At 33.9% G+C, this 12,030-nt stretch overlaps 1 protein-coding gene across 1 annotated transcript; it reads right to left on the reverse strand.

The window, feature by feature from the left end:
- Window positions 1–7,326: 7,326 nt before the first annotated feature.
- Window positions 7,327–9,457, reverse strand: LOC134281472 (complement C1q-like protein 3). The gene is made up of 2 exons (XM_062763932.1): window positions 8,471–9,457; window positions 7,327–7,781 (listed from the first exon to the last, which is right to left on the reverse strand). The coding sequence occupies exons 1-2, from the start codon at window positions 8,838–8,840 to the stop codon at window positions 7,357–7,359; spliced, it is 795 nt and encodes a 264-aa protein (XP_062619916.1). The 5' UTR covers window positions 8,841–9,457; the 3' UTR covers window positions 7,327–7,356.
- Window positions 9,458–12,030: the final 2,573 nt, after the last annotated feature.

Raw genomic sequence — 12,030 nt, forward strand, 5'->3', positions numbered from 1 at the left:
GATATTAGTACTTTTCTAATTTACCTTGATCTATATAGTCATGATAATGTAGATGACTTTACTGAACGATGACGTCATGATGCTATGACGTCTTAAAGGTTTCTACGACGTTATGTACTCACCACTTATGAGAGCTTCAGATAAACAACTATAATATTTATATTCGTCTTTTATTTTATTCTACACATTTCATTCTACACACAATGTAGTACGTGAAACATACGGAGATAACAAACAGAATTCAAGATCAAAAGTCTATAAAACAGTACAAAAAGGAGGCAGAGCAAACAAGGACCTCCAAAAACATCACAGGTGGGATCAGGTGCTACGGAATGCGGAAAATCTAACCTTGGTAATCAGTGATTATTCGTGGCGTATTGGGGAAGACTAAAAGCTATACGAGCCAAAAAAAAAGATCCACAGTAACAAAACTATTTGGGCGATTTTTTGACTTTCTTAGTAAATTAAGAAATTACCGAGAAAATAAACATAATCAGAAATAGTCTTTCGCGCTGACAAGACAAATCCTACAATTCGACAACCGCATACCGTAGGCATTTTCTGAAGAGGACATCGAAATAGAAAATGCAAATACGATGAGAACATGTATGGATTAGATTGTAAAATTTTGCAAACTTAAAATTTTTCCATGTAAAACTTTGAATGGCAATGTTGATTGTTTAATACCCGTCAGAGAAAATTCATGATAGTAACGTTAACATGTCAGATACAGTTAACTCAAACTGCTTGTTTACAATTTCCTTGCCTCTATTCTCATCGCATAAAATAACCATGAAAATGTTTTGTCAATTTAACCCCAACACGCGACAAATAATCACCGATTACCAAGATAAGATCTACCGCATTTTTAAGGAGATGTATTAGAATGGAATACATTTTGGGATTCCTGTAGATCAGCGATTGTTTGCAACCATACATTGACACCAATTCAAAACTTTAGCTATCTCAAAGCTCAATTACGCGACGCAGCAGCACAAACAATAGCAGGATTTGTACTTACAAATGCCATTTTTAAAACAGTTATAGCTCTGCTCAAATTTAAGAACGATTTTGTCAGCCACAGAAAATTATTAACGCTCATATGAGATCACTCATGGAACTTCCTGCTCCTAGAAATGACGCCATTAGTTTAAGAAATTATGGAGACATCTTGGAATCTCATGTCAAGAGTTTAGAGAACATAGGAAAAAACAAGAGATAAATCGAGCTTTACTTTTTCTAGTCATAACTACAAGCTACCAGCTTAAATAAGGAAAAAACATTGCACGTGAGTACGATGGTGAAAACATTTCGCTACAAAACCTTTGTAAAGCTATCAGCAAAGAAGTCAAAACCATTGAATTTAGCCAGAAAGAAAACAGGTAACATAAACATTCCGAGTAACAAGGGTGAGACCCAGGAAAATCTAACTCAGAATTACGCAGAAGATACAGCAAGAACCTTACCGAGTCACAAGATGATTTCACAGAGATGAAGAGGAAAGTGAAGCTTATAGATCATCAGATTGATCAGCTTTTGGAGTAAATTCAAGCCAAAGAGAATGCATTCATCAAGGAGTACTTCGGACAGTAGAGTGAAGAGATAGACAATTGTTGGAGACTTTGTTCAAATATATGATGCTATCAAACTCGAAGACATAGTGCAATTCAAACTTAAACCAAGTGACCAAGTGAAAGAGTGTTATTTTCATGTGAGGTTGTGAATACCTTTTTGAGGATTTTTTTTTTCGACCTCAAATTGCTTGTATATCTCGGTCCAAAGACTTCCTTATTTAATACTTTAGTGAGTCGAAGAATGTTGTAAATTATAGACATTAGTACTTTTCTAATTTACCTTAAATATACGCTTTTAGTTACTGTTAAATATTTTTATTGAACGATGACATCCCAATGCTTTGACGTCAAAGATGTTTCTAAGATGTTATGTACACAACAGTTAAACATTTTCATTTTCTCAAAAGCCACTATACGAGTTTGACGTCTTTTATTTCATTCTACAACAGAGTATATCAACAATATCCTGTCTTTAGGCAGCATAATGTAAATTAATACAGTATGCTTCTCGACCAAGGTTATTTAAAGATTTTTATCAGAGGCTTGATAATCGTATATTACACAGTACAAAACGTCTATGCTGATCAGTTATTCTTGTGTGACTTTCTATAGTAGATTTTAGAATATGACATATATAATTATACCCGCACTTTCTAAAGAAAGTTCGGGTATATTGTTGTTACTCATGTCCGTCCGTCCGTCTGTCACACTTTTCTTCCCTGAACTCCTCTTACATTTTACACAGTAGGCTAATCATCTTTTGGGAGATGGTTGGTGGTGTCATGTTTATGTGCAGTAAGGTTTCCGAATTTTAATTTGCCCCGGGGGTCAAATGGGGGTCGAAAAATGATGATTTTTATTCAAAAAGCCCCGTCTTCCCTAAACTCCTCTTACATTTTACACAGTAGGCTAATCATCTTTTGGAAGATGGTTGGTGGTGTCATGTAGATGTGCAGTAAGGTTTCGGAATTTTGATTTTGTCCCGGGGGGTCAAGTGGAGGTAGAAAAATGATGTTTTTTTTTTTTTTGCAAAAAGCCCAGTCTTCCCTGAACTCCTCTTACATTTTACACAGTAAGCTAATCATCTTTGAAGAGATGGTTAGTGGTGTCATGTAGATGTGCAGTAAGGTTTCGGAATTTTGATTTTGTCCCGGGGGGTCAAGTGGAGGTAGAAAAATGATGTTTTTTATGCAAAAAGCCCAGTCTTCCCTGAACTCCTCTTACATTTTACACAGTAGCCTAATCATCTTTTGAGATATGGTTGGTGTTGTCATGTAGATGTGCAGTAAGGTTTCGGAATTTTGATTTTGCCCCCCCCCCGGGGGGGGGGGTCAAATGGGGTTCGAAAAATGATGTTTTTTATGCAAAAAGCCCAGTCTTCCCTGAACTCCTCTTACATTTTACACAGTAGCCTAATCATCTTTTGAGATATGGTTGGTGTTGTCATGTAGATGTGCAGTAAGGATTCGGAATTTTGATTTTGCCCCCCCCCCCCCGGGGGGTCAAATGGGGTTCGAAAAATGATGTTTTTTATGCAAAAAGCACCGTCTTCCCTGAACTTCTCTTACATAAATTGACTCAGTAGCCTAATTATCTTTTAAGAGATGGTTGGTGTTGTCATGTAGATGTGCAGTAACGTTGCAAAATTTTCATTTTGCCCGGGGTGTCAAATGGGTAGTAGAATTTTTTTTCTTAAATATTTGATATTTTTAATCACCCTGCTTTCAAGAACTTCCATTATATTTTATGTATTAGCTTTAAACCATGATCATTTGGAAAATGATTGGTTTGTTTTGTGTATATGTAAAATGGTTTCAGAATTTGCATTTTTATGTAGATGGCAAAAAGGGGCAGGAAAAAATGGCCCCTGCCTAACCCAGGGGGTCATGATTTGTACAAACTAGAATTTACACCTTGAGAATTTTTCCATATTAATCATGCTCTTGTTGTTCTTGAAAAGGATAACTTTGAAGATTTGTTTCCTTTTATTCCTAAATAACACTTTGATCCCTAATTGTTGCGTGACCCTAGCCTTTGAGGTCATGATTTGAAAAACTAGAAATATGTCTATAGGACATGAATGTCCTACTGGATGTATATTACTCATGCTACATGAAAATTTGTATTAATTAATGTATAAAGTTTGTTGAAAATATCTCGAACAGTTTTTTTAGAATTGAAACTAAAATCTAAATAAATTGGATATAGATTATAAATCCTCACCAAATTATGTTTAAGTGCAAGCTAAACATTAAAATGTCTTAAATTATTTCTTTTAAACAAAGCGAAATACATATTAAAAGGATGGAGGTAAAGGTCACAGGAATGTGGAAGGTGAAGTTTTTGATGCAGTTGAGTAGCTCACAATAATACATATCAGCATATTATGTTTGATAAAAATATCTTGAATGATTTAATGAAACTGAGCTTAATGCTTTTTCTAAGAAAAGAGAGGTCAAAGGAAAGGTTGGGGCCAAAATGTTGTTGCAGTTGAGAAGCTTACATTAGTATGAACTTACCATTAGCATATGAAGTTTGATAAAACTATAATTAATGGTTTATTTAAAACTTAGATAATTACATATTTGAAAAAATTGAGGTCAAGGTGAAAGGAAAATTCAAGGTCAAAATAATTTGATGTATTAATAGCTCTCATCAGTATGCATCAGCATATGACGTTTGATAAATAAATCTTGAATTGTTTATTCAAAACTGATCTAGACATTAATTTTAGAAAAGTGAGGTCACGATCACAGGAAAGGTCAAGGTAAAAAAAGAGTGAAGCATTGTAAAGCTTATACCAGTATGTATCATCATGTGAAGTTTCATTACACAACTTAAATGGTTTCTTTGAAATAAAGCTAAACACTATAATTTAAAGAAAAGTTAAGTGAAGGTCAAAGGAAAAGTCAAAGTCAAAAAATATTGCTGCAGTTGGATATTTACATCAGTATGCATCAACATATGAACTTTGATAAAAATATCTAGAAAGTTTCTTTGAGCCTGATGGAAAGACAGATGGAAGGGTGGAGGACGGACATGACAAAAACTATACATGTATTCCTAATCATGGTGTGGCATAATAAACTTGAATCTACATTATATGAGGATATTCCCATCTATCAAGATTATACAAGCAAATTCAAAGAATTGTGGTCCTCTGCTTTCTATGTTTTAGTGAATGGGATGCCATAATTTATGGCAGATTGTGTGTCAAATATGCACCCCTATCATATATCAATTTTTGAAAATTAGGTCAAAGGGGAAAAATCATAGCATGCTCTGAAACATTTTGTTGCAGGTAATGTACATGTCAAATATGAAAGTTCTATCTCTTTTGAATCAAAAGTTATATATACATTATAATATTTTTGAAAAGTAGGTGAAACTTCTAGGTCAAGGTCACAGAGTCAAAAGTCATGATATATTTAGAAAAATTTTTTCACATGTAATAAACACGTATAATTTGAATGCCCTTTCTTTTCTCTTTCAAAATGATCAATTTAAAATGTTATTTTTTGGCAAGTAGGTAAAACTTTAAGGTCAAGGTCTCACTTGGGTAAAAATTTAATACAGTGTAGTTTATTTAGAACGTTTTGTGGTTATGTACATGTGAAATATGAAAGCACTATCTCTTATTATTCAAAAGTTATGACTAAGGTTAAATTTATTGTGACAAATGCCCAAAATAGCTGTCCATAAGATGGACAGACTGATACAAATGAGATTTAATGTTCCCCCAAAAACGGGGGACAATAATGCCCCTGCTGTTCTTGAGAAGAAGATTTATGATGGAAAAAATCCCCTGCATATTTCTTAACGCAAATCAATATTGTGTTTTTATGTCATTTTGTTTGTTGTTGAACATCCCTCTCAGGAATTTTTTACTCATATGGAGACACCTCCACTTGAAAAATAATGAGGACAAGTTAGATTTGAGGTCAACATTCATTTTAGGAGTTTTCAACCATTAAGACGTAAATAAATATTAACTCGATCTTTCCCCTCACCCCTTCCGAGACCCCTGTTTGTTCATGTATACATGCAAACTACTACTTCTTTTTTACATTTAAAAAAATGTTTATACAAATAGTTTAATGTGGTCCATCTCTTTGAACGATTTTCACTCCTAATTCTAGGAGGATATAGGTTGACACAAATTCATGAATAAAATGTCAAGCAATCTTATCATTGATGCACTTTTATTTAATTTAATGCAGTCATATTGTGAACATTTCCAGCTCATTAGGAGAGTGGGGATGACCTCCAGGGGCTCATAACCTTTATACCATTAAATTTATATAACATAATAACACAAGAAACAAAATTATGTATAGTCAAATGGAAAAAGTTTCCTACTATTTAGGAGTCACTTGATCATTTGTCATTACAGGGACAGGGAAGTGGATTGGGAGATCGCCCCCTAAACCAACCACCCACCCACCCCCGAATTTGCAGGACTATAATATACACTGGAGGAAATAAAAATGACTTTGGATACACTAAGTGTCCCTCCACCCTAGAAAACAGTCCCAACCATAACTTTTTTTTTTTTTTTTTGCTTCTCAGGAAATTCTGATCTGGAAACCCCTCTCCCCCCGAGAAAAAAAAAATCTGGATCTTGTAACTGAATGTAACTTTGATAACGGGGGATAACTCTTCAGAATGTGAAATTCGTCTATTGTAGCGTCGGATGACCTTTGATCCTTTAAACTTGAACCTAACCGTTTGTATTTCAGACTATTTTACACAAATCTATACCAAAACTTGTACTTACCGATTGTCATTATTTAGGTCCTGACATCTTCATGAAATATAATCCAATTAAAACACAAAATGAAATAATTCCTTCTGACATACATGCTATGATGCATACTAGTAGCCTACTGCACGTGCAGTGAAATCTACAATGATAATGTCAATGGTAAAACTAGTACTTAGTTGGGTACGTGACGCAAGCTCAATCTGATGCAGGGGTTCAGATATGTACATGTATTCAGTGCAAATACAAATTGAAAATTATCATTTACAAAAGATGTTTTATCTTAACTTTGCCATCTAGGCCTATTTCCAAAAACAGGCAAATAAGGTGTGTTTGTGTGTGTGAGGGTGTGTTTGTGTGTGTGAGGGTGAGGGTGTGTGTGTGAGGGTGTGTGTTTGTGTGTTGATGGGAGAGGAGTGGGGGTTGACTAAATTGATTGTGTATATGGCAGCTTTCAAGAAGTTTCTGCCTAATCAAATATAAATAAACTTTGCACATTTTGAAAAAATTCATCAAAAACGCTTTACACTAATTTGAATAATATTGTTTGTTGTTGATCTATATGAAAAAATAGATTTAAAAAGTTCCAATTATGTGCCAAAAATCCCCCCTCCCCTCCTCCCTTTATCAAACCTAATTTACATCATTAATTTAATTCTGTTGTTTAATTTCAGTCTGGTAATGAATTAGGAATATGAAATACCTATAAGATGGAGGCCCATGAGTCACATGGTCACTAGCTGCAGATCTGTAGCGTTATGGTTTTATATATTAATAATTAATCTTTGTACCATAAAGCTACAGATATGCAGCTACATGGTTACCTGAGCATATTATGCTCAATTTGATGAATACATGTATTATGTAAATTATTATGTAATTATTGAATTATATTGACTTCCTCCTTTGTAAAGCCCAATATGAAGAAGTGTGCATTTAGAGGCAAACACAGTGCGGGTATTACTGTCTCATGACAGCATCTAGTTTTATTTTTGTGTTCTACTTAAGAGCATTGTTTGTTTAAGAGAGTTTCCAGCCTGCGAATGAGGATCTTCCTGAAGAGTTGCTATTTATAGCGCCAATATTCCAGGAAGCATGCGTCCTCACAAAAACGTTATCTCCCGCATTGACATGCGTCACAACGATCCCCGATCCTGAAAAGTCTGAATCATGGTTGACATCAGCGTGAATTATTCCTATTTCATTTGTATTTACCATCAATTGCGTTGAATGCTTATAACCACCATACATTCTAATTGTCCATGTGAATACATAGATTCCAGTTTCCGGAACAATAAAAACTCCTGTAGAGGAATGGTACCCGTTTCCAATGTTTGTTTTCACGACATCAAAAGTCAAAGGATATTGAACAGTTATCGTTGGTGTATGCTTGGACATATATGCGTAAAATGCAACGGGTTTCTTTGTGGAAGAATATAATTTTCCTGGAAGAAAATATGAACGGTATACATGTATATTTTTAAAAATAATTATATTTAACTATCAAATTAAATGAATAAGAGTAAGATTATATCTCAACGACGACATTATTTAATTTTACAAACGTGGCGTTAAGATCTAATTCTTAAAACGAGATGAATTATTTACAATCAAGTTGATGAAACAAGAATATCAGCAGTCTCGTTTAAAGTTATTATTTCGTAATTTCTTTGACCTCTTAATGCAATGACTTTGTCAGCAAATACAGTTTATCATTGAGTCTAATGCTGACTGCATGATGTTTTTCATGTTAATTGTCAATATCTATACTCTGAGTTGACGACGGATTTCTCTGCTTTTTCCCGATCATAACAAGTGTGGTATGTGACCGGTCGGCAGGAAATGCTCACTCCTCCATGACACCTAATCCCACTTCTGAGGTTTTGTAGGTCCGTGCTTGCTCTGCTCCAATTTTATATTGTTTTATGGACGGACTTTTGAGCTTAAATACTGTTCGTTATCTCCATATGTTTCATGAGAGATGAATAGCATATTTATTTGTTATCAAGATTTGTCCTTCTCTATCACCGCTTTTATAGATTTTCGCAAAATATTGAAAATAGTGTACAAAAATAAAATTGCCAATTCTGTATACGTTTTAAAAATGTAAAAATTATAGAATAAGCGTAGTTACCTGACATTTTCGTAGAAATATTGTTGAGTTTTTGATTAGCTTTATTTTGATCTTCAAGAATATGTCCAAGTGTTCTGTTGACAAAAGCCGAAAAAGTCACCCATTCCTCGGTTGTCAGTAACCGTGTATTCATGTTGCTGGTGTTTCTATCTTCGTATATTACTTTGTTTATTTGATGTAAGTTTTTCTTGATTTCTTCGTTTTCGTGTGACAGACTTTCATATTTTTGTCTGAGAAGCAATGTTTCATTTTTTAGAATTTTCAAATCTTTGTCCTTTATTGCTTCAGCATCTTGTTTTATCTGATCGTATATTGCTCCTGATTGACTTGTCTTGTTTATTTTTGAAAAATACTCAAGTTTTGCTTTCATTTCTGTATTTTCCAGAATTAGTTCACGATTTTGTTTCTGCAGAGTCAAAGTTTTTTTTCTTATAAACTGTTATATCTGTCTCATTTAAGAGATGTATGTCATCACTCGAACAATTTTCATTGTCATTTTTTGTAGAACTCAAGAGTTTCAGTTCGTCATAAAGTTTTTTGTTCTCCATTTCCATTTTCTTTTGCTTTGTTTCCAAAGCGTTGACGTGTTTAGTTATATTATCAAGCCTTTTTATCAAAGTCTCCGTAATATTTCTGTTGTCAATGGCGTCCATTGCTATTTTCTGAACGTTTTGAACCACTAAGAGGCGAACTATGCTTTCCTTGTTAAGAATATCTCTGAGAACACTTGAGGCTTTTTGCGATGTGGTATCCGATAAGGTCTGGGATTTATCCGATACATCATTCACCATAAGAGAAGGAAGGCAAATTATCCCCTCTAGAGAGATTAGAACACTAACTAGTAACAACTTCATTGCAGCTTAAACAATCAAACAAGAAAACTAAATCATATATTTCTCCTATTTATATAAGCGATTGTGTGACATATTGAAATGTAGAATGAGTAAGCCCAAGGTATCTGGAGTAAAACGCCATGTTCACTTATCTAGGGGTGCACTTTTAGATAAGGGAACGAAAACAATAAAAGTCAAGAGGAATAAGTGGCCGTTATTTCCGAATTCTTGTGCAACATTGTTTGGAGGGTAATCTAGAAAAAAATGAAAAGGCATAACCACACTTGCGTTGTCGTTTGTTTTGAAATTATAAATTTTCCAGTTTGTCTGTAAGAAAATAATCAAATGATTTTAATGTGATATTTTAAAAATATTAAATCATTACAGCGATCCTGAAATCTTTCACAAAAATGTTTTTAAAATGAACTCTAGCTTTTTTAGTATAGTTTTATGTTTGATAATTATAAGATAAGAAATTACAAATTAAGAATTGGGCGGTTTAAAATGCTTTGGTATCATGAACTAGTACGTCATGAAATTTTATCAACACCTCTGAAAAATATATATTTTATATCATGTCTATGACCATTTAGGGAATTGAAACATATCATACTCCTTTCCGCTTCAAAATCTATGTTATCCTGTATGGAGAATTAAATTTAACAATTAAATCGGGAAAGAAACAAATGTCACAGCTTTACATTTATATGGTAAAAAGTGAAGTTTGGTTGGGATTCTGTATGTGTACTAAAACTGAAAAGATTTAGACAGATGGGATTCGTGTTGCGTATTTCCAAATGAGGACTTCAAAGCTAATACCCAGTAAGCGTTTAAGCATCCAATCAAAGTAACAAGAGTATGAAGTCGTTGTCAACGATAAGAGGGAGGGAAGGAAAACTAGTCATCCAATCCAAGCACTGTGCATCTGGCTCCTTCAGTAATTATATGACTCACATGTTTCGTTACGTATGTTTCATACTTGGATTTTTGCTTGGAAAAGACGATCTAACAAAATCTTGGAAAAAGGTAATCTAACAAACAAGCTCAATGATACAGGTGATGACTTTAACTTTTCTAACGTCAACACCCCTTACTTATGCAGCAATATATACCTTTATCACCCGACTATCGATATCAAATTATGAAAATGCACCTTAAAATTCCAAATACCACAGAGTCTGACACATCTGTTTTATATTTGTATATTTTACTTAAGAAAGACGTTACGGTAATCTAACGACCAAGATCTATGATAAAAGTGATTACCTTTCTATCGTAAACTTCCCTTACTTATGCAGCAGTATACCTTCATCACTCGCATACGGAGTTTAAATGTCTCAGTTGATTCGATACGAAAGAGCTTGCTCTACGTATGAACAATTTCTAAAACGAGGTAAATTATTGACAAACAAGTTGAATTTTAGCAGTCTTGCTTAAAGTCAACATTTCGTAAGTTTTATGGTCGAAATAATGACCTTGTCAGCAAGTACAATTTATCATTGAGTCAAATACTTACCGAGGGTTTAGTTATTTATTTTTAATCTATTATTTATACACAGTTTTTTTCCCTTTATTTCCCGATCTTGACAAGGAGCACATGGCGCCTGTGAGCGGGCGACAGGGGATACTCACTCCTCCATGGCACCTAATCCCTTTTCTGATGTTTTAGAGATCTGTCTTTGCTCTGCTCCTACTTTGTATTGTTTTATGGACTTTTGATTTTGAATACTGTTCATTATCTCCATTTGTTTAATAAAGCTTGTTGATACAATTTTGCATTTTGAAAGGTTTTCTATTGAACTTAGCAAAAGTCTGTTCATTGTCCGACATGCAATATCTTATATATAATCATCTGGTCCTAGTATACAGTTTTCAGATGCTCTTTAAGCTGAAACATATCTTACACCATGTGATGCAGAATTTTGAAAAAGATGAAGGTAAAATTAAAAGTCTCATAAATCAATTAAAGAAAGCGAAACTTAAACAGAGCAAAAACATGGACTTCTGGACAAACCACATGTGAGATCAGGTGTCTATAGGAGTGGCCATCACCTGTTGACCTGCCATTTTAACCTACGCAGCACAGTTAAGGTTACAAAAAGGAGGCGGAGCCTAATTTGTACGGGAAAACTTGACTATGACATCATACAAAATATACGTCATTCAACATTTCTTTAAAATACCACAAAACGAGTTTATCTGCTAATTTAACCATTAAGAAATCATCAAACTACATAAAAACTTACTACAGCGTGTTGTTTTGTCGTTAGTTAAATCCCACATAGCAAGTTATAAACAAGTCACTGATCGCAATACACTTGTCAATATGACGTCATTTCTTACAACGTGACGTAGTTTGTATGCAGTGAGAGACAGATCAAGTAATATTTTCTCAACAAAATATGTATTCTCTAATTAGATAAAATATTATTTACAGATATTCTATGGGCTAATAACTTGAATTTAATGTCTTCTTCACTATTTTATTAATATAATTTCTGTACATTATGTATTTAATTTACACTGCCGTATATTTGTATGCAAGTACATCAGAGGGTAATGTGGGGGGTCTTAATAAATCGATCTAGTGCAAGGGCATACACTCTATGGATCAATGTAAGCTTTTACATTTCAACTAAAGAACTATTAAGGTATCTGAAAAGTGCCGCGATCCTGATGAAATCTTAAATACAAATTAATTATATCAATATTTCATGCCGCTGACCA

This window comes from Saccostrea cucullata, unplaced genomic scaffold, assembly GCF_032062105.1.
Source record: "Saccostrea cucullata isolate Sc308-1 unplaced genomic scaffold, CSIRO_AGI_Scuc_v1 ctg9039, whole genome shotgun sequence".
In the NCBI taxonomy this organism is placed as follows: domain Eukaryota; kingdom Metazoa; phylum Mollusca; class Bivalvia; order Ostreida; family Ostreidae; genus Saccostrea; species Saccostrea cuccullata.